Source organism: Monodelphis domestica, chromosome 7, assembly GCF_027887165.1.
Source record: "Monodelphis domestica isolate mMonDom1 chromosome 7, mMonDom1.pri, whole genome shotgun sequence".
NCBI lineage: Eukaryota > Metazoa > Chordata > Mammalia > Didelphimorphia > Didelphidae > Monodelphis > Monodelphis domestica.
Genome location: NC_077233.1, coordinates 154,963,519 through 154,991,293, shown reverse-complemented (window position 1 = coordinate 154,991,293; position 27,775 = coordinate 154,963,519). Strand labels below are relative to the sequence as shown.

Sequence of the window (27,775 nt, the reverse complement as noted above, 5' to 3'; positions counted from 1 at the left end):
GAAAATGTAAATATGAAAGAGTAATCATTCAAAACTCAATAAAGTCAAACTATTTATATTTTAATATGGAAAAATAATACACTTAACTCTAAGAACATTATCATTATCAGGGTACCCTGTCTACAGGGTGCATGAGAGTCATTTATGTTGTGATCTTAAAAAAAAAAAAAGGAGACACAAGGAAGAACTTTTATACTGGAGGAGAAAATGGGGGATGAGGGGTGGACAATGCTTGAATCCCGCTCTCATAGAAACCAGTTCAAGGGGAGAAACACACACACACAGATGGGTATAAAAATCTAATTTACTCAATAAGGAAATGGGAGTGAAAGAGGATAAGAGAAGGGGAGAGAAATGATTAAAGGGAAAGAAAGCACTTGACAGAAGCAAAACATTCTTTTGAAGAGGGACAGGAAAATAAAGAGAGAGGAATAGGATGGAAGGAAATAAAAGTTAGTAATCATGACTGAATGTGAATGGGATAAGTCTACTCATAAAATTAAAACAGAGAGCAGAAAGGATTCAAAACCAGAATCCAGCAACATGCTGTTTACAAAAAACATACTTGAAACAGAAAGACATGCAAGATTTAAAATAAAAGGCTGGAGAATATCAAGAGAATAGGGAAAAAAAGTAAACTAGCTTTGCAGTACCAGATCTCTAACTGTACTATAAAGTATCAATCATCAAAACAGTCTGGTACTGGCTAAGAAATAGAATGATAGATCAGTGGAATAGATTAGCTATACAATAAATTGACTGTAGCAACTTTGTGTTTGATAAACCCAAAGACCCCAGCTTTTGGGTCACTAACAAAAACTCCTGGGAAAAATGGAAAACAAAATGGCAGAAATTAGGTATAAAGCAATATCTCATCCTTAGACCAAGATACAGTCAAAATAGGTATGATTAGGTATAAAGAGTGATACTTTAACTAAATTAGGGGAATATAGAATAGTTTACCTAGCAGATCTATGGAGAGGGAAAGAATTTAAGACCTAAGAAGTTATAGAGAGCACTATAAAATGCAAAATGAATCATTGATTATATTAAATTAAAAACATTTTTTTACAAACAAAACCAAAAAAGATTAAAAGGGAAACAAAAAACTGGGGGGTGGGGGGATTTATAATAAATTTCTCTGATAAAGGTCTCATTTCTCAAATTTATAGAGAACTAAGTCAAATTTATAAGAATACATGACCCAATTGACAAATAGTCAAAGGATATGAACAAGCAATTTTTAAATGAAGAAATCAAACCTATAATTATATAAAAAAATTCTATATCACTTTTTTTCCTCTATATCACTCTTGCAGATCAAAGCATACTATCTATCTTTCACATTTGTTTATTTACGTTTCTATTTTGGGGTTTTGTATGAATGTGCTCTTACAACAATGACCAATATGGAAGTGTGTTTTAGATAATATATGTATGGCCCAGATCAAATTGCTTACCATCTATGAGAAAGGGAAGGAAGAAAGGAAGCTGGTTTGGATCTTATAACTTTGGAAAACATGTTAAAAATCTATTATGCTTCATTCAGCAGAAGTAAAAAAGTGAGGGATGGTAATCATGATCTCACAAAGCAAAAGCAGAAACAGATTTCTAACTAAAAGAGATAATCAGGGAAATTGCATTTTGCTAAAAGGGACCATACACAATGAAGTAATATCTAACATTTAGACACCATGTTTTTCTAATAAAGAACTCATTTCCCAAATATATGGGGAACTGAGTCAAATTTATAAAAAAAAAAAATAAGAGCCTGTCCCCAACTGACAAATGGTTAAGGGATATGAACAGCCAGTTTTCAGAAGAAATCAAAGCTATTTATAGACATATGAAAAAATGCTCTAAATCACTATCAATTAGAAAAATGCAAATTGAAACAACTTTGAGGTAATACTTCATACCTATCATAAATGGCAAATGGTAAGAAGGGATAAGGAAAAATAGGTATGCTAATAAAACATTGGTGGAATTGTGAACTAGACCAATCATTCTGAAGAGAAATTCTGAATTATATCCAAAGGGCTACAAAGTTGTACATACCCTTTGACCAGCAGAGATCCCAAAGAGACCCCAAAGAGATCAAGTAAAAGTACCCATATGTACAAAAATATTTATAGTGGCACTTTTTGTGTTGGCAAAGAATGAAAAGGAAAATTTCCTTTATTACTTTTATATCAGTGATTATAAAACAAGTCATCACATATAATCCTTTATAGCAAATAACTATAACTATTTTAGAAAGGGTTAGACCCAGTTAGCAAACTATTTAATCAGACTTATTCTCATATTTTTATTGTTACTTTCAAACTGCAATAACTGAATGGTACTTGTGACATATCATGAACTGTGCACTGTGAGTGAGACATTTAACAGAGGCCTTAATCTTTAAGTCCTTCTGATGTCCAAACAAGAAGTCTTCATTGGTGCTAAATCACCAAGACAAGAACAAATAAGGGCTGCCTGTCTTTAAACCTTTATTTGGAATTTATTAAGTACATTTGGTTTTATTACTCACTGATATTAACTATCAAATGACTGTTGTACATTTAAACTGTTGTACATTTGTCACAGGTTGGGCATAGTGAAACCTCTAGCTCTGATTTCCCATCATTAAAGCTGGATCTTTAGCTCAGAATTATGGTCTAAATCAATGATGGCAAACCTTTCAGAGATACTGAAGGGCTCTCCTTTCCCTCCACTGAGTGCTGGACACCCTTCTATCCCTCCTTACCCCACACAGGGGAGGGAGAAAAAGCTCCCATTGGACTGCTGGGCAGAGGGGTGGGTGAAGTAAGGAATGTCCACAGCACACAGAGAGGGGGAGGGGGAATGGCCAGAGCACTCTGCTCCCCTCCACCTCTGCCACCTGTGAGCTGCCCACCTCTCCCTCCCCCCACCCCCCATACTCCATTGGGCTTCTGGGCAAAGGGTGTGAAAAAATGTTATCAGGCATGGTGGAGAGGGTCCCTCTGCCTTTCTAGTAAGGAACACAGGGGCTACAAAGTTGTTTCCTAGTTTGCTTCAAGGTTCAATCAGAAAACTACCTCCCATACATTATCTTTCCCATTTACCGAATTTGTTAGTACCTTCTCTTTCTTCAAACTGTTTCATATTAACTTATCTTCAGAACTTTTTAGATACACATATTCCCTGAGGGAAGACTGCATCATTTCTTCCACTGAATTCCCAATACAAAGCATGGAATTACGCACATAGTAGCCATTTCTTAAGCATTTGGTGAATTAAAATTAGAAGCAATTATTTTTTAAAAGTTAAAAATATTGAGGCAGCTGGGTGGCTCAGTGGATTGAGAGACAGGCCTAGAGATGGGAGGTCCTTGGTTCAAATCTGACCTCAGACACTTCCTAGCTCTGCAACCCTGGGCAAGTCACTTAACCCCCATTGCCTAGCCCTTACTGCTCTTCTGCCTTATTGACTCCAAGACAGAAGGTATGGGCTTAAAAAAAAAGTTAAAAATATTAATTTATCTACCTTTCACAAACTTATAACACCAAAAAATAGAAGCAGAGTTAGGTAATTACACATAAAAACAGATAGCGTTAATAGTAGTGATAATCTTTCCCCAAAGACAAATAAGTACTCAAAAAGACACAGGAAAGGAGTACAAATAAAAACCACTTTATTCATAACTATGTGCTGGTATAATTTTAGAAATATTATTTACCTCTATTTGGTTGTATTTGCATTAATCTCCATGTCACCCCAAGCAATCTGTTCAACTGCTTATTATTTAGCTTGTAGCCATCTTCAAAACTCTCAGTCACAAATTTCCTAATCATTTCTATCCAATCAAAGTCCTTCTGCAACGTCGAGGTACTTGCCAGGGACACCATGATATCACACAAAGTTAAATTCAGTAAAAGATGATCTACATTGTTTAATGGAGTCATATACTTGTTGCTAAATTTAAAAAAATAAAACAAAAACTTTAAGACATTATATGTAATATAATTAACATTTCAAATACAATTAATGAGTTGCTATATTAAAAAACATTAGGAAGAATATCTCCTTTATTATAAAGTGTAAATTTCAATAGTATGTACAAAAATGCTTGCAATCAATTTTGTTAAATTTATCCAATTATCAAGTCATGGTTGGGGCGAGGATCTGAAATGCTTTAAGTAACTAACTACCAGTTCAAATCTAGGAAGAAATAAAGAAGAAAATATAACCACTATAAAAATATATCAAAATATATATTGGCCTATACTTTTAATTTATCTAAGGTTGGTTCATTGATCTAGCAGGCAAAATCCCATGTAATAATGACTTCAAATTACTAGAAATGGCTAATCTTCGTCCTTGATCCTGGAGAATCAACTATATTTCTTATATTAAAAATCATTGTTAAACAAAAGTTGTTTCATTGGTCATTTTTGCCTAAATTTTTCTTTGCTATAGAAGAAGAGACAAACATTTGTTAAGTGCCTACTCATCAGGCACCGTGCTAAGAGATTTACAAGTACTATTTCATTTGATATTACATCATATAATTATTATATAAACATAAAAATTATATATACAATAAATTATAATAAATAATACATTTGATAACATAAAGAGGAGATTCAATTGAGAAGGAGGATATCAGGAACAACCAGGGTATTTTTAAAAGTTAGCAATAAAACTTTATAAAATGAAAATAATAGCACCTATCTCCCAGGAGTATTGTGGGGAACAAATCAGATAAGTATAAAGCACTTAGCAAAGTACCTGGCACAAAGTAAGCACTGTATAAATGTTTAGTAATATAATTATTATTTAGAACATGCAATAAATATAAGCACTGAAAAAAAAAAGCTCATTTCACAAGACTAGGATCATAATAATTCTCCTTAGAAGTTTTACTCAACAAATCTTTGAAAATATGGGTCTTAAATACACAACATTTCTAAAAGGACTTTATTATCTGTGATTCTCATTAACTTCATTAAATGTATAATTAATTTCTATTTTATTACTAATTTTAAACTCATGATGCTTTTCTTTATAGTCATAATTTTGGGGTTCTTAAATACTAAAGGGCAAATCTGTCTCTTTTTGACAGAGATTTGTTAGTTGGTACTACTTTGTCATATTATCACAACTAGTGCCTTACCAGGTCACAAACATTACTAGTTCTCTGCTTCTGGTGAGATCCGATTATGCTTAGTTAGATCTTTCTTCTTTAGCCAAAGGAAGTCATTTTTTCTTTGGGAAAGGATACCTACTCCTCATTTACCAGCTATGTGTTCTTTGGACAAGACTTTTCTACAGGCCTATTTCCTTAACTGTAAAATTAAACTAGTTGATTCCTAAAGCCCCTACTAGGTCTAACATTTTGTTTTACGGGAGGTTATGAATAATCTTTACATCCTGGACAACTCTGGGAACTATAATAGAAGTAACCCAACTTAATTATTAAGTCAAGAACCATCTCCCAACTAGTGTATGATACTTCCTTGACAAATTTGTTTGCCCCAATGAAAAATTGCCTTTCTTTTTTCCAAACTATAACATCTATTTATACAAAATTTTACTGATATTGTTTTCCTATTTTATAGAGGAAGAAACCTGAGGCTCAAATAGCTTAAGTAACCTGGCTACTATTTAAGTGTGAGATCTAGAACATAATCTGCCCAAAGTCAAACACAATAACACTATATTTGTTTCACAAGACTTAGAAAGAGATATCTCAAAATAGGCTTCACCCTGAAGAAGTAGGAGGTAATGAGTATAAAACAATGCACATATGTCAGTCTAGGTTCCCGTTTTGGTTAGTTTTATTCAACTGACTTTGTTCTTTTTTTAAATTATTTGATATAAGGAATGGCTTTCTAGGGAACGGAAAGAAAGAGGATATATTTAGAAATGAAGATATACTTTAAAATATTTCCCAAAATGAAAAAAGAATAGATTTTAGTAGTAGTAGTAGTATATAGTAGTATATAGTGTATAGTAGGATATCAGTCCTAGTTTAAATAAGAATTGACAGTGACTAATTAAAATATATGTAGCCAAATAATGAGTCATACATATTTTCTAATGCAAAAATAGTTATAGATCATAACTCCTTTTTCAGCTCTATATAATGAAAAACAATACCTTTTGTTTGATTCTTTCCTTTTATGTTTCATTATTTCTTGTAGGTTATAAGGAAAATTACTCATAAAGTGGTGCTTAAAATCAACAAGGTAATTCTTTCGAAGCCATACCTCCTATTAAAAAGACAATGCAACATTAGAAAAATCTGAGTAAAATTATGATCAATTATTTAACAGTCTAAATGATAAAACTTAGGAGCTAAAACTAAAGATTCCTCTTCACCTACTGTTGTTCAGTCGTGTCTGACTCTATGTTACCCAATGGATTTGTCCATGGGGTTTTCTTAGCAAATATACTGGCGTAATCTGCCATTTTCATTTCCAGTGTGCCCCCCTTTTTTAAAAAAGATGAGGAACTGAAGTAAATAGGGCTTAAGTTACTTGCCCAATGTCACACGTGATTGAGGCCAGACTTCAATGCAGATCTTCCTGACTCCATGTCTCATCCTCTATCCACTTGCACCATCTATCTGCCCCCAAGGTATAAATACTTGTAATTACTACAACTGACATTAGCTAAGGACAATCTAAATAAAAGTACAGTGAATTGGTATAGTTCACAATTTTCACCTCAAAACCTTTGTCAAGTATATTAGTCACTCACAACTTGTTTTACAGCCAAATTCAAATTTAGTAAATATTTTTCTTATTCTGAACTTCACACCAAAGAAAACGAGCATTTCCATATACAAAGTCAAACAGAAAGCACATTGTACATGAAACTGAATCCCTATCATAAACTGCTTGCTTTTCTTTTTATTTATATAAGTTGAACGTGTAACTTTCAAAGCTGTCCTATTTGTTAAATTTTACATTGGAAGTGGATATGACAAAAATTAATTTTAGATTCTAAGCTATTGACACAGTAATTATGAAACACATGGGAACTACTATAAAATTCTGGACTAATCAGGATTTCTAGGATTCTCAAATAGACACCCTTCCACTTCTATCAAAACGTAAAATGATGATTCACTTTTTAAATGTGACTTCCTTTAAAGATGCACTGGTGCTCAAATATATTCTTGTGTCACTGACAGAAATGATCAGATAAAGATAAATATAGGTAGTTTATAAAACAGCATCAAATGAAGGAAACAATGAGGTCAAAACAATGAGGTCAAAACAATCACTTTTAAAAACTAGGACAAAATGAAAAATGTCAAAATTATTGATGAGCCTTCAGAATTAACAATGCTTTTCACTGATTCTTAACTTTAAAAACTCACAAACATATCAAATTTTAACTAAATTACTAATTAACTATAAAATTATAATTTAATACTATTTGGTAAGTTTACTGTATTTTTAAATGTTGAAAACTAAAAATTTTCATTTGCTAAAAATGCCACAGGCTTATTTCAGTGAAGTTTCCTCAAAGATGTATGTGTAGTAGTGATCTTGTGACCCCAATTGTTTGCAAACCAATCTTGGCAAAGAGCTAAAGCTCAACTTCTGCCTGAATTTGAACTCAAAGTCAGTGAGCCCCTTAAGCTTCCTAAGGTTGATTTTTCTAGGGTTTTTCTATTTATTTGAAGTCTTTCCATCTATTATATGTAAGGGGTCAGGAGAAAAGCCTATCTAAAGGAATTGATGAAAATCTTTTTTAGAGAAAATGAAAAAACAAGAAGTTTTTGTCCAACTCTATTGTCTCACTGTGGCAACATCAATGACTATAGGCTCTCATGTGAGCAAAGTCTAAAATCTAGAATATTCTGCCAAAGTGAAAAGGCTGCAAGTATAATCATGGCAAGAGTTAAATATAAGAGATCAATTACCATCAACAGGTTGACCAATTACATTAATTCATTGCTGGTGGAGTTGTGAATTGATCCAACCATTCTGGAGGGCAATTTGGAACTATGCCCAAAAGGCACTAAAAGACTACCTGTCCTTGATCCAGCCATAGCACTGCTGGATTTGTACCCCAAAGAGATAATACGGGGAAAGACTTGTACAAAAATATTCATAGCCTTGCTGTTTGTGGTGGCAAAAAAATTGGAAAATGAAGGGATGCCCTCCAATTGGGGAATGACTGAGCAAATTGTGGTATATGTTGGTGATAGAATACTATTGTGCTAAAAGAAATAATAAAGTGGAGGAATTCCATGTGAACTGGAACCTCCAGTAATTGATGCAGAGTGAGAGGAGCAGAACCAGGAGAACCTTATACTCAGAGACGATACACTGTGATACAGTTGAATGTAATGGACTTCTCTACTAATAGCAATGCAATGATCCAGGACAATTCAGAGGGACTTATGAGAAAGAACACTATTCACATTCAAGAGTAAGAACTGCAGGAATAGAAACACAGAAGAAAAACAATTCTTGATCACATGGGTTGATGGGGATATGATTGGGGATGTACACTCTAAATGATCACCCTAGTGCAAATATCAATAATATGGAAATAGATCTTGATCAATGACAAATGTAAAAACCCAGTAGAATTGCACATCGGCTACAGGAGGGGGGTGGGAGGAGGAGAGGGAAAGAACATGAATCTTGTAACCACAGAAAATTTTTCTAAATTAATTAATTTAATTTAATTTTCCAATTAAAAAAAAAACAGCTGGACCAATTGATGACAAAATTCTTTAAAATATACTAATAGAAGCGGCCAAGGGAAAAAAACAGTCTGTCCAGCCACCTTCTGACTCAATGACAGAAGAAATATGGAAAATAAGAATAGAGGATGCTAAGAATCAAGAGGCCATCTATAAACATTTAATTAACTGTTGGTACTTTTAAATGTGGGATCCTTGTCCAATAAACTAGTTAGTGCACACATTCTAATAGAGGAACTGAATCTTAAATCTTCAAAATCTCACTATAAATGACCCTAGAAAACAAAAAAGTTAAATGGAAGGACGGCTCACAAGTTCATCTTAGAGAATCAAATAAAGGGGTTGGAGTTGGTTCTAATACATGACCAAAGGTGCACAAAAAGGCATCATTTCACAGAACACTAAATTATCTCATATTCTAACCCTTATGGAAAAGCACCTTCAAAAAGACCATTCAAAAGATATTGGTAGGTTATGCACCAACACCTATTGCAGAGAATAAACAAGTAAGGAAATTCTATGAAGGAGGAAATATGGCAGGTATTGTGGGGAAAGGGCTAAATTTGCAAACAAAGGACTTGGATTTATAATACTGGGTCTTACCTGTATGATCTCAGGCAAGTCACAATCTCTCTGGGTCTCAGTTTCCCCATTTATAAAATGAGAGGATGGCCCAGATGACTTCTAAGGACCCTCCTTCCAATTCTTAATCAAAGATCCTAATTCATGAGTGTTATAAGACTCTCCAAATTAAATCAGCACATACTTTAAAACTTGGTGAATTCAATAATTCAATGCAATGGTAAAAATAGGGGAATATGATAGAAAAATATGAGAAAATTGATTCAAACTTGGTTTAAGAAATAAGTAGCAAAAATCTTAAATAGACTATATAAAGGCCTTCAGATCATAAGTACTTTCATCAAGAAGAGTGAGATGTTAGACATGACTAATGTCAAATAATATTTGTCTCAAAAAGGCAAAAGTAGTTATTTTGACAGGAAATGAGCAATAATGTAAAGGAAAGTCATTTCCTAATCATTTGGCCCTAGTACAGTCAGACCACTGATTTATTATAGGAAAAATCTAAATATATGGAAAGCTAGAAGAATTTTTTAAAGACGTAACATGCAACTGAGACAACACTAGTCTGGCCAATTTAACCAAGCTGATGACACCTCCCAAAAAAGAAATTGACAAAAATAACACATTCACCCAGACTATTACCATTTATTAAAGAAAATTAACCAATGTAAATCAAAGAAGAATAAGAGACTAGAACCTAGGATCCTACACCTACCAAGCTAAGCAGAGCAATATGGTAGCCAAAAGCCAACACCAGTTTAGAGTATCAAGTTATTTGCAAAATTATGGAATGTATGGTAAAATAGATTGAATATCATTTCATAAAGCCACAAACAAGAAGCAGTGGAGAGTAAAGCAAGTTTACAGAACTCTTGATGAGATACCCAACTAAGTCAGATCAATCAAGGAGCCTTTAAGGGTCAAATGTGAGTACAATGAATCAAGAAAAACACAAAAGTTGTGTTAAGATCTATGCAACAAACTATTTCCCGTCACTGACAAGGGGGCCAACATTTTTGGATTCTAATATCAAAGTTATCATACTGTTACATGAGAAATAGAAATAACATTAAATGACAATAAAAGAAACTGGGCCATCAAGTATACAAAGAAGAGGTCCATTCTTGAGGCAACAAGATTTTGAAGGAGAGATCAATTCTCAATGTATTTGAAAGTGAGGAGGCATCAAAAGTTTAAGAGAAATAATAGCACTGAGCACTGAATCTGGATTCAGAGGTAAGACTTCGATTTGAAACTGTAACTATCACTACCTAAGTTACCTTGAGCAAATCACTTAAGTTTTCTAAGTCTTGGTTTCCTCATTTGCAAAATCAGAGGACTGAATTAGATAACCCCCAAAGTCCCTTGCAAATCTATTAACTCAACAAAAAAGGCAAACAAGAAAACAACAATAACTACCTACCAATCTCTTTATGCATTCATTCCCATGTCTACTGAATCTTTATGAGAATAATCCATGTATACATTGAGGAAATGTTTTGATGAAGATTTTAAAAGGAAATAGGCAAACTCTTGCAAATGATATTCTAAAGACCTTTACAGACATAACAGAATATAAAATGTAGAGAATACAAGACCCCATTTTGTTTAGTTCATTGATCATAAAAAAAAAGAATTTGATTTAGTAGAGCAAAATGCTGCCTAAAAAGGCTCTCCCATGTTGCCTCCCAAATATATTAAAACCATACAAGATTCCTTGAAAGATGTAACAAAAAATAACCTTGATAACCCCCTGATGATTAATTCTGCATGAGGCATAAAAGAGGGAGACATATGCTCACCAAAGGTATTTGCCACCACCATGGAGATGTCCGGGATAAAGTCCAAATTGAATGCTGAGGTCCTCCAGTTGCAATCAGCACAATGTCATCTGGAAACAGGAGCCTCAAGCCCCATAGCTTTGCAGAGCTTCCTAAATGAGATCCATAATCACTCAAAAAAGTTGGGCCTAACTATCCACACAAGAAAAACCAAGTGGATAAAGATAAGATCTGCAGTTTGATGGACAACCCAGAAAACTGGTCTTTTAGTACATACAGTATGTATATTTTAGACAGACACTGTTGATGAACAATGAACATAGAATTGAACAAAAGACAGCTGGATTGCATTTAGGAAATTGTGCAGTACTTTTTATGAACCTAAACTTCTTGAAGAAATGATCCATCATTTTTAATATTTTTCTTGTGATGCTTATCATTACAGATCATGGGCTACTAATCTACAAAGAATTAAAGTTGTAAGTAATGTTTAAAAATGGGACATTGTGGTTATCAGGTTGCAGTATATTAATAGAGTTGTCCTGAAAAGTAGTAACAAGGACTTGTTTAGAAAAATGTATAACCTTAAAATGAGGTGGTTCAGTTCTATTTCAAGAGTATCAGATCAGTCCACAGAGTCGGGCAGTCCAGATCATGTTTATCAATATTATCTATACATTGTTAGGAGAATTACAAGTGGGGGTAGGAGATGCCAGGGAAAGGAACATGATTTGCAACCTGTTAACACTATAAAGTATCCACATAAATGAGAGCATAAGATATGCTAAAAGATTTCTGTATGTCAGATAATTTCATATATTTTCCCCCCTTAGAAATAAGGATATCCAACTTATGAAATAGCAGGGTTTAAAGGAAAGAACAGTAGAATCATATTACCAAAGTTCAAATCCCACCTCCACTATTATTGTTACCCTAGGTAAATTATTTAACCTTCCTGGGTATGAGTTTCCTCATCTGTAAAATGAACAGGTTACATGAATTACGTGAGTGAAGTATATTAGCATAAAAAGGGAAGGGAAATAGGCCTAGCCATTTAAAGAAATGTCCTTAAAATAGTCAATGTGGGAATTTGTTTTGTTTTGACTATGTATGTTTGAAATAGGGATTGTTTTTCTTTCTCAGTGGGGAGAGGAATTTCTATAAAGCCATTGCCTCCTAAGTCATACTGGAGAACTTAGAGGCCTGAGAAATAAGATTTTTCCATGCCCCTTTCCACAAAGTATTTCCATGGTTTTTTTGTTTAATTTCCCAATTTCAGATTTCCATACTCCCTCTTTGATATAAACCTATGTTACAAAATAATCTATGTCAAGGTTTCTTCTAAGTGCTTTGGTATTAATCATTGTTGGACTTTTTCCCTCTTTAAGTATTTTTCCTGAAATTAAGATAGCTCCCTTTTACACAGTCTCAGAGTTAAATTTCAGACTCAGTTAACAATCAATTTTCATTCCTTAACAAAAAATAATTTTTCAATGCTGTAATTTTGTTGCTATGGATATGCATTTTTCCACTATAAAATAAAACTGCTCTAATTTGGTAAGATAGCCTTCAAGGTTGCTGTGGATAACTCATCTCATCAAAATGCCTATAGAAATTTATTAAAATAACTAAATATAGGAAGACCCCTCTAAAAAAAAGTACATAATTTTTATGTTACACCTTAAAGAAAAGGTACACTTTAAAGATACCTCACACTCATGCTTAAGAACTGTCAACTGTAACTTGAATCTAGCAAGGGTACAATCCACAAGTTGACTAGATGTCACCCCACATTTCATTTTGTAATAAAAAGTCCTTCCCAGGACATATGCATAGCTCCTGGGCTTTAGACCAAGGTCAAAGTCTTACCTGCATTCTCTGCTGCCACCTATAGATGCTTTAACTTTAAAAGTCACTCTCCTTTATCTACCCTCTGACAGTTTACAACTAAATTCCTCATCAGTTTAATCTCATTGTTTTTCCCCCAAGCACCATTCAACTTAGAAGCAGAGGCAAGAACTACATAGACTGTTTCTATAACTATAGCAGAAAAACTTCCATGACCAGATTATCTTCAATCAGAAAAACTACCTTTCACTTAATTCTTTAAAAAGAATTAACAAACATTACACTCCAAGTTTCTAGCTAAAAGCTACTACTGATGTTTATTAAATAAGATTATAGTACTTCAGAAGGAGATACCAACTAGAAAAGTTTTGAAAGTAACAAGCAGAATTTAAAATATATGGACATATATTTTAAAGCAAGTAGTATAAAATGGAGATTTAATTTCATAGAGAACCTTTTGGTGTTCTGCTAGGTGTATGGAAATGCTCTTTTTTGATGTTTGAGTTCTGAATAAATTTTCTTACAAAAATACAAAGAAATTTTTAAAAATAAAATTACATAGTACTTCTCTTAGCTACACCCTATCAGTAGCTACAGTCCATCTATTTTTGGAAAGAATAAGACCTGTTTTATGAAAGTTTGTACTCTTTAAGACAAAATATTTTAAAAGAAATGAACACACACCATTTTGAATATAAATTTGAAGTAATCTCATGGCACATGAAGAACGTCTCTGAAATCCTCAAATTTTATCCATATCCTGAGCCTACTTATGCCTGCCTAATTCTCTGCAATTCCACCACAAAAGTCTAACCTAGACTTAATGGACAACTTTTTTGACCCTGTGCAAAGTATTCATAAAGCAGCTGGGTCACATATCAACTAGCATATACTGTACAAGATACAATAACAAGTAGTCCAAACAACATAAGAAAACTAAAAGGAAACCAAAACTTTTAGTGAATATATATAAATTCATGATGATAATTTTTTCTTACATATTTATACCTCTTAGCAAGTATCAAAAGAAAAATAAAATCCTATAAAGGTGAGCAATGTAACATTTCAAAATAATTCTTATTCGAGTTTATGTATAAGTTACAAAAATGGTATTCTCTTGAGTAAAATGTAATAGTAGTATATAATAATTTTAAGAAACCATTTTATTCACATCTATAATAAAGGTGTTAAGAGGCAGAACTGTAATTTTCTTTTTTTCTTACCATTTTATGCGTATCATCATGTTGCTTAGAGAGTTTCCACAACAGAGAAATAATACTAAGTACTTGCTCCATAAGCTGATGAGATTCTGATCCTAAAGGATTTATAAGAGAAGTAGCAAATTGTGAAGGTGAAGCTTCAATCCAGCATTCAATTAGTAATGGAATTATTATTTCAATAAATCCTTTCAAATTTTCAGCTGATGACAAGCTCTCATCCACACCACCTGCTGCTCCTGCAACTAGGTACCTAAATCAGAAAGGAAAATAAAGACATTAAAATGACTTTAAGTTCAATCCCTTATATGATGTAATGAAGCTAAGAAAATATTAAGTAGCAATTAAATAACATGATGTGACAATATGTCTAGATCTAGTGTCATACAAAATAATAGTGACAAAATACAATAACCTAATAATAAAGCTCAGAATCATTTTTAAGTTATTACTTCAAGATAGGGTTTTTCCCTGATGATAAAACTATTTTAATATACTTTTAATCACTCCTTCCACAAAATCAAATTATGATTAACTATGTTAAGACATGGCTTCTATCAGTCATCAATGATCAACAACTATAGGTCAACATATAATAACTTAGCGTGGACATAACTGAAATCTCTCTTACCGTAGCCTGAACTGTGAATGGACATTTGGCTGTGAACCCCCATTTTCGTAAACCTGGATATGCTGCTGGTCATTGGCATGTTCCTTCCAGTTGACATATATGGAATTCCTAGTAGCATAGGGGTTGTCTTTTTGTTCCTGAAGTCCACCACCAGATTCTCCCAACCTAGTGGATCCATAAGCCAAGGCCTGAAGAAATTTACTGAGCCTCACTAATACATTCAGCCTCCACTGCTGAGAAGTGAGTCTCCGATTAGGATTAACAGATAATATCCAGGATTGGGATCTGTCTCTATTTTTCAGTCCTTTAGAAAGCTGCTGATGAGAAATAAGTTCTACAAAATTCTTTAGCAATACACTGCTGCGGCCAGTAACAAGAGCTGGATACTCTTCCAGCAGAACATCCAAAACTTTTAAAGAGTCTTCCTGAATTCCTTCAGTAATATGAGTCATGGCACTAGAGAGATGGGCACTTACCAAAGGAAAAAATGGAGTTATTTGTTCAGGTCGTATTTTGGGAGCCAAGAATTGAAGAAGGCAGACTGCTGCTGCTCTTACACTGGGATCTTTGTCTGTAAACACTGCAGTTACTTCACTTAATATGTTTGAAAGGTGTGCCTCAATTGTGAGTGGATGCTGAGACAAAAGCTCTTTGAGCCCAAGAAGAGCACTTTGCTTAACTCCAGCATTGTAGTGGTGCATCTGTGACAGAAGGTCCTATAAATATAAATACAATTACATGTTGTGTATTATGCATATCTAGATAAATATATATATATGTGTGTGTGTATATATATATATGTGAAAATAATAACCATGACTACAATTTCCTTGGCTCTCCAAAATGTAGCATGGTTCAATTCAACAAGGAATTCAATAAATATTTAATTAGATTAGTAGACGACCTAAAATGATAATACATGAATATTTTTTTTTAAACTTGAGCACACACAATCTAGCTGTGAATCCCTATTTTCATAAGCCTGAATGTGCTGACAGATATTTGGCATGTTCCTTTCAGTTGATATGTATGAAATTCTTAGTGGCATAGGGATTTTCTTTCTTTTCCTAAAGCCCATCACCAGATTCTACCAACCCAATGGATCAGACTCCACTACTAAGAAGTGAAACTTTGATTAGGATTAACAACTCATTTTTTTTAATTAACAGATAAAATCTAACATTTCCCATTAACACATTTATCAATATACTTAGGAAATCTTTTTTATAGATACAGATAAAATTTCATCATAATACAAATATAAAAATCCTCTATCACAAGATAATACATAGATATATCACCAGATAGTCCATTAAATAATATTTTTTAATTGAACTATCTAAAATTGAGAAATCTACTTTAATAGCAATTAAAGATTCTAATAAATTATACCTGAATTATAGACAAACCAATTGAGAGCTGGACTGGACTGGATTGCTCTTTTACCCAATGACTAAGAACCAGTTCCTCTTCATTTGCCCTAATTCATTCTCAAACATCAACATAAAGCCACCCAAAATGCCCAAATCACACTTTCAACAACAAAAAATTTTGAATGATCTCCCTCCTTTTTCTACTGGGTTCAAAAAGCTTCCTGTCATATACTTATTTGAGAAACTGTTTCGTATCTAAGTCTTGCAGAAAGAAAGTTTAACAGAATTTCATTATCAAAACCTAGATATTCCATGAAGTTTGTTATATTTTTGCATTAAAAAACAACCGTAAGCTCACTTCTCTCCTAGCCTTCCAAAAATTAAATCTAAATTAATGACAAAATATAAATGCTTCCACAAGTCTCTTGAACTTAACACACACACACACCTCACTAATACATATGGGATTTAGACCATATATGTAAAAACTACACATTTGCAAATGAGCAAACAGGATTCACGATTTAAGGCCTTCAGGGTCAAAAAATTTAAATTAATGAATTTTTAAAACATTTTAATTCAATAATGTTTTAAATCATTTTCAAAGTTATTTTAAGCTGTTTTGAGGTTTTTTTTTAAATTTACTTAAACACTGACTTATAGCTTCAATCTGTAGTCAGACAAGTTTTTTCATGTATTTAATAGCCTGGTTTCCATGTAAAAAAATTCTAATTTAATAATTGTATTTTATTTTTAAAAATTAAACAACATATACAACAGCTTATGTTATTTTACTTTTAAGGGCAGAAAATATCAAAACAAAACACATTTCAAACTTTGAATTTATTTTATTTTGTTTTGCTTAGCTGAACTCAGAACTGATCTGATCAGCTAATCTCTTGCCATTCCAGCCATCCCTAGAAGAGTAAACAAAACCTCCATGGCCTCACACACTAGAAATCTTATATCTTGTTGCAGTTTTTGTTTTTAGATAATTTGTCGTATACTTAACTGTTAAATAATGACAAAAGCAGTCAAATGAAATGTAGTCTCACCAAGGCACCAATCCTGGACCTATTCTTTACCAGTTCCCTTTGCTAAGAGCTCCCTTAACATATATGACTTCTAGTACTCACTAATCTCTAACACAAACTAAGGGTAGAAGTTTACAAACTTAAAAAAAAAAAGAGTCAAGGAATGATGGAAAATTATTTCAATGATATGGGGAAATCGTCTTTATTGCCCAGAAATAGTCAGAAGTTGGGGACAGAAAAGTAAAGTTACATTTTGGGAGTGGTAGAAGGGATCACACATATTGCACTTATATAATATCTGGGCTTGGAAGAAGGAACACTTTCAGTATAGAGTCATAATGACTTTAAGAATATGCTCATGAAATATATTAACATGAAAGAAAATTGATACATGCCATTAATGTTCAACAGTATCTCATCTCTATCCTATCTACTTCTCTAATCTCTCTTCTAACCTTTCCCCACTGTTGCTACTGATCTCAATCATAATAATCTATTGAAACTTCCTTTTCCAATGTACCAATGATCTCCTAACCATCAAATTAAATGCCCTTTTTTCTGATTTAATCCTCATTCCTTTCTGTGCAAATTAACACTATTGACTATCCTCACTCACTGGGATAGTCTCTCCTCTCTTGGCTGGGGATAACACAATCTTTTAAGGTTCCATATCTTTAAATTCTTCCAGCTCCCTTAATATGGGTTTTACCCAAATATCTGTGCCTGCTTCCTTTTTTACTTCTCTTTCTCTATAATCTCTTTCCATGGCATTCTTATTCATTAAAATTACTCCAAATATTCCAAATCTATATATGTCTGATTTCTCTTCCAATATCCAGTTCTGCATTCCTAGATGACTCTATTTGGATGTCCCACATAAAGATCTCAAATCCAGGTTTAAAAGCTTTCCCCTCATGACTGTTCTCCCTTCTGATTTCACTACTTCTATTTATGGAATTATCATTCCCCTGATCCTCTCCATGTTTTCATAGGTTATGGTCATTAATAACTCCCCTTTTTGCTGACTTCTCAAAAACAATGATATCAAACATTTATGTAAGATTTTTAAGGTGGAAAATGCTTTCCTCACAACAACCCTGTGAGATAGGCAGTACAAATATTAGTGTTTCCATTTTACAGATAAAGAAACTAAAACCCCAAGAAATGACTTAACCATGATCACCAAATAGCTATTAAGGGTCTGAGGCAGGATTCAAACCCAGATCTGTCAATTTCAAATCTAATATTCTTTCCACTACTTCATAATCCATCTCTACTAAGTACTGTTTTTTCTACCATCATCAGGTATACTGATGATGATCAGGTGTTCATTTCCACCACACTAACAAAGGTTCTCATTACTTTACTGGACTGTTAACAGATACTTCACTTCCTAATAAGTCTTTTCACTTATAATCTCTTCTCCATTGCTATCTTCTTTAATATCTCTCTTAAATATAGACAGGAATATTTAACTATTCCTCAATTCAAAAATCTTCAAGGTCTCCATATTACTTCTTGAGCAAAATTAAAACTCCTATGGTCTTGCAATCAACATTCCATAATCTGGCACTATCTGACCTAACTATATTTCCTATAGCATTCTAGAAGCCATGAAAGAACATGAATCAGGTTCTTTTCCCTCAAGAAGCTTACAAAATAAATGTGGAGACAACTCTGCCAATAAAAAGTACAATAGAAGACAGTAATACTACAGATGACATAAGATAATATGGTTTGTTGTCATGAAAGAACATGAATCAGGTTCCTTTCCCTCAAGAAGCTTACAAAATAAATGTGGAGACAACTCTGCCAATAAAAAGTACAATAGAAGACAGTAATATTCCAGATGACATAAGATGAAATGATTTGTTGTCAAATGAATACTACGAACATTAAGTGCCATGAGTTTAGATTAATAGAGACAACTGTGAACTAAAAGTTGTCAGAAAGTACAGTGGAAGAGATAAGATAGCACATGCAACAAAACAGATAGGACAAAACAGGCTCTAATTCTGACCTAGCAAGTAACTGTGTTGTGGTAGCCTCTTAGTTATACTAAAATTAACAAAAACTTTTCATTTTTAAAGTTTTAGATGAGTTGATAGTAAAACATTTAACTACCAAAATACCATGGTGTACCTTTATATTAAGTTTTCTGTTATTAGTTGGAAGTGTTTCATCCTCTTTGAGTTGCTCAGGAAGGCAAATTGTTTTTGTTTTAAAGTTTGTATCTGTGGCATTTTCCACTTTAGGCTTCTTTCTTCCAACTTTCAGTTTCACCTTTTGAAAATCTTCTTGGTGTTTCCTTTTTTTAGTCATTCTTGAATCCTAAAATTAGAAGGATTATTTAAAAAACAGAATAAAAGTAATGAATCCAAAGAACTGCATGGTTCAGATGCTCATATTACTATTTAAACACTTCACAGCCTAAGGACAAGACAAATGCAAATGTAAGTATACTACATTAGCAAAACACTGGGCAAAAAACCCTCTTCAAAATTCACAAAATGATCTTTCTATTCAGAAATGTGAATGGAGGGGAGCCCAAAGGTTGAAAGGGAGAAAGAAAGGGGAAGCAGGACAAAAATGTCCCAAGATCTAGGAGTCTTTTCTTTTTCATCCTCCCCAATATAACCAGCTTACAGAGTTGCACAGCACAACTTATTCAAACACCATCTCCAATTATTCTAAATCAACATTTAATAAACAATTAACTATTTAAAAGGACCAGATGAGGAACTATGGTAATTACAAAGTAGAATAGTTTTTTTGCCCCTCACAGTCCTCACAACTTTAAGTAATAGGATGACACAAACATATGTATAATATTAAAATAATTCATGCCTGTGCATTAAGCATAAAAACCTATTTTTGTAAACATCTATTAGCCTAGGAACCTAGAGAAAGTGATCCATGCTCCTAGTGAAAACATTTTTCAGCATTTAAAACCTGATGATTTCCCAGGGAAGGATTGGGTTTTGAAGTAAAATCAAATTTAAGGTCAGTTTCCTTCTCTCTTCGAGTCCTTGGGCATTTCACAATAAATAACCAATTTTAAATAGATGCTGTGTTCTATCTCCTTAAAAAGTAAGCAAATAGTAGTTTTTCTATAAGTGAATTGTCCATTTTGCAACTTAAAGAGCTTTTTTTTTTTTAACCCTTACCTTCCATCTTAAGAGTCAATACTGTGTATTGGTTCTAAGACAGAAAAGTGGTAAGGGCTAGGCAATGGGGGTCAAGTGACTTGCCCAGGATCACACAGCTGGGAAGTGTCTGAGGCCAAATTTGAACTCTGATCATCTCCCGCCATGATTCTCCATTCACTGAACCACTTGGCTGCCCTTTGAAATTCCTCTTTAGGTTATTTCTTCAGAGCCAGGTGGAAACCAAAGAAGAAAAAGGTTCATTACTTTAGGATTATTTTATTCTTCCAACCCAAAACATGCCACCACCATCATTTGATTTAGGAATCCCAAATAATCTACTCCAACACCACATAAGAATTTTCTTCACAAATGAAAGTAGAATAATTCTCTGTCTCTCCCTCCCCACACACACACACACAGAGGCATGCATATCTACACACACACTATCCCATTAAAGCCTCAGTTGAAATCTATGTTCCTAAGAAATACATTATTGTCAGGAATCTTGATGCTATGTTACTTTCATGATTTAAGGCAATAAAGTTCAGATTAGATAGGTAAGAAAACACACTGTATATCTTTATAGAAACAGAATCTTAGAATCTCAAAGTTAAAATTACTTCTAAGGTTATTCTAGTTCAACAACTACCTGAAACTTTATAAAGCCCTTCTATAGCATACCAGACAAGCAATCACTTAACATCCTTGTGAAGACCTTATGAGTCAACTCTTTAGCCCTAGAGAAGACCCAATTCATTGCTGGACAGCTCTTGATCATCATGGATTACTTCCTTGTAACCTATACCCATTGCTCCCAATTCTGTCCCAGCAATCTCTTTCCTCTTCCACATTATATAACTTCAATAAATGAAAACAACAATCATATCCTCCAGCCTTCCCTTCCCTAGGATAAAAAATCCCAGGTTTAGTAAAATTAAAACAGGGGTAGAGGAAAAAGCAACTGCATACTTTTTACATTAATTATGGTATAGAGTTGAAAAAAGAATAGTGTACCAAATTTGGTAAACATCAATGCTTCAAACTAAGGTCTAAATGAATGTTTGCTGAATTTTAAACTGAATAGTAAAGAAATTAAATTATGAAGACCTCAAAGTGAAATAGGTCCATTTTAATTAATCACAGTCTTTTGGAGCACTTTACTATGTTAAGAGTGAATGTTTTAAATATATTCAATACACAAGTATTCATTCACTAAGTACCTACAATAGATCTAAGAAGTTGAGGCTAAACTGAATGAGGGGGTACAAAAAAAATGGGAGACAAAGTCAGGTTACTGTACAATCACCTCAGTCTAGAAAAGTCTCAGAAGACTGGGGCTAGGTCTCTAGGCAAAAAAGAGAGTAGGGGATCCCAGGCAAAAATCCCACATGTGTGGAATAAAAGACAAATAATTCAAGTTGGAGAAGAGCAAAAAAGTTAAGTTCTGAAACATAGGACAAAATTAAATTATAAAGGATCTCAAATGCTGGTGAATTTAGACTTTATGTGACAGGCAAGAATCATTGCATGTTCTTGGGCAAAGATACAGCAACAAAGTAGAGGTCGTATTTAAGGGAAAATAGCCTGGGTTTGGAAAAGAAAGGGAGTGATAAGAATAAGACTAGAATCTAGGAGACCAACTAGGTCACTCACACAAGTCACACCACAGTATAGTGGAATTGTGAACTGGTCCAACCTTTGTGGAAAACAATTTGGAACAATGCCCCAAGGACTATAAAATGTGCATGCTCTTTTGACTCAAAAATACCACTGCTAGGTCTATATCCCAAAGTAAAAGGATCTACAAGGATAAAAATATGTATAGCTTTTTGTAGTGGCAAAGATTTGGAAATTGAAGTGATGTCTATCAATTGGGGAATGTCTAAACATGGTGTGGCATGATTGTGCCAAGAAGGTTTCAGAAAACCCCTGGGAACTTATGTGAACTGATGCAAGATGAAGTGAGCAGAATCAGGAGAATAATGGATACAGTAACAATATTGTAAATATGATCAACAGTGAAGAACTTAAGTTCCTCTGATCAAGACCCAGATCCAAGGCAATTCCAAAGGATTCATGATAAAAATGCTATTCAACTCCAGGGAGATGACTATTGAAGTGAATGCATTCTGAAAGCATTTTTTCCCACTTTTTTTTTAAAACAGCTTGGCTAATATGGAAATGTATTTCATATGCCTTCACACAAATAATGAATATCATATTGTTTACCAATGTAGGGAGGGACTGGAGGGGAGAAAATTTTGAACTCAAAATGTTTAGAATGATTGTTTTTATATATATATATACACACACACACATATATATATATACGCTCATATATATATGCACATATACATATATATATATATATATATATAAAACCACAAGTCATAAACTATGTCTTAGTTCTAGACTAGAAAGGTAACAATGAAAACAGTAAGTTATGAAAGACTATTTAAAGGAATAAAACTTGACCAACAAAATATAAGGAATGTAATTAAGGATTTCAAGCCTGGTTTTCCTTGCTTTTCCTCTGAAGTTACAAAAGGATATTTTGTTACAGTTTTTACCCCTCAATCATAATAGCTATGGAAACAATCTTGAATATTCCTGTCCCTAAGTGTAGAAAGGAATCAGAAGTGGCAGCACTTCTAAATGGTCTGAAATCCTTTAAAAAGCTAAACTTTACAGTTGATACTACAAATATTATTTAAGCTGGGCTCTATCCATACATTATATGTATAATTATCAATTGTGAGCTATTATTTATGCAAAACTGCTGTGAATGAGTTCTATTGTCTACCTTCTAAGCAATTTTACTGTAGACCATCTTAAGGTAAAGAAATAAAAAGGATTCACTACAAGAACATATACCAATGCTAAACAAAAAAAGGCTGAATTTACCAATACTCCATTCCTAGATTGTCTTGCCTGTCTCTCACCCAGCAAGAGAACCCAATCAGATTACTCATTATTTTTTAAATCCACAAATATTATAGCTCTATGATCACAGATAATGGAAGACTATCCTTGTACTGAAACGTGAAATTACTTTTAAAAGCACAAAACACATCACCTTAAGTTCAATTAGATGATTTTATTATGTACAATAGGATCTTGGTTTACAAGATCAACATTTTCCAAGACCCTTCTAGTAAGCTGAAAATCATGCCTAATAGCAAACACCATTATTTAATAAGTATTTCTTCTATGAACATCCCTAGGTACTTTATGACTTTTCTTAGGCTTATCAGAGCTACTAGCATTCCTTGTACTTGGGAATAACTAGTGTTAATGAAACAAAAGAGAAGAACTGCTCTGAAGGGCACAAAGATTTGATATAGTGACTAATATTTGGCACAAAACAATGTAACAACTCACACTAACATGTCTCAGAACAAGAATGAGTCTAATTGGGTAAACTGCATAGAGCTTTTTTTTATCATGTGGAAAAATGGGAGTAAATTTAGTTCATAATTAAAAATTTTTACATACTTTTCTGCCTTTATTTTTCACAACTGCAATCATGTATACAGTACCTGAATTCAAGTGTGCTGAGTTCATGTAAAATAAAAGCCTACTGTATAATGCAAAAATTTCAGAATATTGCTTATTTCCAAGTAGTTAAGGTAGCATAGTAATAGAGCGATGGACCTGGAGTCAGAAAGATTTGTTTGAATCTTGCCTCAGAAACTCACCCTGTGACCTTAAGTAAATTACTTAAACTGTCTTCATCAGTTCTCTGTAAAATATAAATAAGACCTAATAGAATCTATCTCCCAGAGTGATGATAAAATGAGGTATCTGTAAAGAACATTATAGAAATCCTAGCTATTATGACTCTACTGCTTTTTAATACCTTTTGAACATATGGAATAGGGCTTCAAAGGAATATCCTAGATTCCAATTCTTCTGTCCACAGAGGTTATGGGACATTCAGTAAGTACTTGGATACCACATATTAATAGATACTGAAGAAAGCCAGAAATTCAAACACTCACTGCCCTAAAGAACCTTACATTCAACTGGAGTTCTGAAAGGTAGATTGAAAATAAAATAAAATATTGTAATTTGTTTTGCTTTACTTTCTTTTGAAGGGTTTTCCCCCCATTCTCTATGGAGAGAAATATGTGGGAAAAAGTACAAACCCATTAAATTTTTTTAATTAAAAAATCAAATACAAAACATTTCCAAAGTAATTTCCATGAGGAGGAACTTAATAAATGGGGGCAACCAAATAGGCCTCCTGTAGGATATGACAGCTAAATTATACTTTGAAGGAAAGTAAGGATTTTATGAGAAGGGGAGGAAAAACACAGAAAAAGGCTCAGTGCAAAGGCACAGAATGTCATGCCGTTTGGTGTAGGGAAGAATAAGTCAGTTAAGAGTGTAGAGTACTAGTTATCAAAAGAAGAGCAACTGAAATGACCCTGGAAAGGCAGGCTGAAACCAGAAGGTGAAGAACTTTAAAAGTCAGACAGAAAAGTTTGTGTTTTACACTAGAGGCAAAGGGAGCCTTAGGAGCTTCTGGACAGAGGAATAAAAGAGTGAAATTAGGGGAAGAGACAACTAAAAAAACTATCATAAGCCAGGGAGAGGTAACTAAGGACCTTATCCTTTCCATAGTTCCAACCCATTTTAGATAGTACTGGTTCCAAGTCCAATTTGCTTTAAATTAGCTTGAGAAACCTACTTCTGTTTGCTACCTTACAAGACTCCTTACTCCTACCTCTCTTCACTAAACAAATATAGGAATGCTTTACCACTAAATTGGGAGGAAGAAAAGGATTCAAATAAATCATAAAAGGGCAGCTAGCTAGCACAGTAGCAGTAGAGAGAATCAGGCCTAGAGTCCGGAAGACCTAGGTTCAAATCTAAAGGCAGGGACTGTTTACCCTGATTAGTCACTTAATCCCAATTGCCTAGCCCTAGCAACCAGAATTGATACTAAAACAAAAGGTTATGTAGTTAAAAAGAGAAAATAAATTAACATGTTTTTCTATTGTCTTGCATATAATGCAAGCATAACCCAGAAATGGCGAACAAGTCTCAAAACTAAGAATACCTAGGTTTAAGATATGCCAAGTCACATCTGTAACTCTCAAAGACTGCAAATTGCTGAAAGAGTAGCTTACCTGCCATGGTGGAAGTTTCCTAACTTGAGAACTCCCTATAACAATAAAATGAGTCCAATCTCTAAGCTTTTTCCTTGCATATATAAAGTTCTTAATACATCTTTAATTTTTCCTGTTCTCTAACCTCATCATAGCTCAGACACTGGGAAGTAAAATATTTGTATGTTTCCGAATTTTCCTTCAATCTTCAATTTCCCCCTTCTCAAAGACAGTGGTTTTGGTTCCAGAACTTTGCACACAAGTAAATATGTGTGGCTTCAGTTCATCAATTAACATCTATTAAGCACATACTTACATTAAGCACATACTTGTCAGGTACTATGGGGATTCAAAGAATGGCAAAAAAGAATCCCTGCTTTCGTGTAGCTTACTGTCTAAAAGAGTAGACAAAGGCTAAAATAACTAGGTACAAGCAAAATATCGGCCAGATATAAATTGTGGGGGTAATCTCAAGGAAATCAATGAAACACAGCATAAGCAAGGGAGAAACGCCACTCTCCTAGCAGGTGCTTTGAATTCCAAAGGCCTCTCCCAACTACCTACTGCTCAATTAAGAGTGGAGGGCCAGTGATGCATGATGGTCTTAAAAAGCCCAGCAAAAGTCACGAATACCTGGAATTCACGGCTATATAGGGTGAAATTTAATTAAATTTTCTAGTCACGAATCTGTGTCAGATCACCAAGTCCAAGAAATCTCAACTGCCTCTCAAGCAAAGCATCCATTTAAGGGTGGGCAGTGGGACCACTTCCTCTTTGCAATTTATCCAGCCAGTTCCAGCTCCGCTCCTCGGCCTAGCCTAGGCCACGAATGAAGGAAGAAATGGGGGAGGGGATGAATTTCGCAGGCTAGGCCCTCGCTAGGCCGGCCCCCGCTCCCAAATCAAGGGAGCTGGTAGGCTCCCCTTCCCCACCAGTCAAAGCACTAGAATTCAGAGCTTTTAGGGACAGCGGCGGCCCCGCCCCAGCCGACCCAGTCAGCAGGCAGGCCAACAAGACCAGTACGGCGGGCTACAGGCTCGCCCCTGGCCCTGCTCCCGGGCAGCTGGTCCCCCGGTCTCAGAATCGCAGGCCTTGGACCTCTCACACCTTTAGCGCGCGAGACTGTCCACGGACTCGGGCGGGCCGGAGCCCCGCGCCGGGATTCACACGCGCTGCTAGCTCGGGCTCTCCCCACATCCTCCCTACCCCCGGCTTCAGGCCGCTAACCTGAGGCTTTGATGTGGGATATGCAAGGCCCAACCTGAGCCAGAAGAGACGTCGGGGCGCGCCACTACTGACCCCCCGAACTCGTCGAGCTCAGCGCCGCCTTTTCTTCTGCCCGAGCAGAGAGCGTGTTTTCAAATCGCCTATTCCTCACGCGGCCTCCGCGTAGCCTTCCCCCGCCCGGAAATCCGGTTCCACTACCCCCGCCTCATGTAGACTGCCCTCACACGTGACGTCCGCGGCGCGCGCCCACGGAGAGAGGGCGGGACACCGCGAGCCCCGGCCCTCCTGTGGGCGGTACCTTGGAGGCCGTGGGCAGTATGCAAAATTCGGAGTTTGAAACCGGACCAGTTATTTCTTCTCTAGAGTGCCTTAGGTTCACTTCAAGCCAGTCCATCCTATTCACTATCTCTCCCGTGCTCGAGTATGGAAGCGAACCGACTCTCCAAGGAGAGCTTGATGGGACTAAACGAGGAATATATGTTACCGGAGGCTGTGGAACGATTTCGCATCCAATTAGTTCACTCATTCGTTGAAAAAATATTTTAAGCAATTCAACAAAATTAAGAAAGCAAACATTAATTTAAGCCTATGTTGAGGACACGTGGTAGGTGCAATCGATAAAGATTTTTAAATGATCCAATCCCTGCCCTAAGGGAGTTTACATTCCAGAGGAAAGAGAAAAGACCATGGTATAGTTACCATACATGCATTTATGTGATAGGGAAGAATGAAATCAGTTCTTAAAAGAAGTTTAACTGAGAAACAATGGATTTTGGAGGGAAGAGATCATTTCTAGTTTAGGATGAGTAATCAGGACAAATTTTATGGAAGAGTTGGTTGTCAAGCAAAGAAAGGGTTTTTCTATGTGGAGAGAAAAACTGAAGTTGGGACATTCGGGACTAGTGGAAATGATCCAGACCTGGAAGGATCTGCAGGCAACAGCCAAGCAGAGAGTGAAGAGGGGAAGAAGTGTCTGGAAAGGTCACCTCAGCAATAAAGAACAGGCAGGAAAGCATGCTGGGTTTTCCAGGAAACGTTTGTATTTATTTGAAGGTACATGGAGAGAAGATAAAGTTTTTGAGGTCAGTTATGGCCCAATTGTGGAGCCGACCTAATAGATT

General features: G+C 34.8%; 1 protein-coding gene across 4 annotated transcripts in view; it reads right to left on the bottom strand.

The window, feature by feature from the left end:
- The window catches only part of TEX10 (testis expressed 10), a 61,792-nt gene extending 34,890 nt beyond the window's left edge, over positions 1-26,902 (bottom strand). The window contains exons 1-6 of one of the 4 annotated variants that reach the window (XM_001364362.5): positions 26,655-26,902; positions 19,307-19,495; positions 14,758-15,473; positions 14,133-14,379; positions 6,127-6,239; positions 3,704-3,939 (exon numbers count right to left, since the gene is read on the bottom strand). In XM_001364362.5, the coding sequence (XP_001364399.1) occupies positions 3,704-3,939; positions 6,127-6,239; positions 14,133-14,379; positions 14,758-15,473; positions 19,307-19,486 (1,492 nt within the window). In that variant the 5' untranslated portion in view covers positions 19,487-19,495; positions 26,655-26,902. The other 3 variants (XM_056805898.1, XM_016424087.2, XM_056805899.1) reach the window with 3 other exon arrangements.
- Positions 26,903-27,775: the final 873 nt, after the last annotated feature.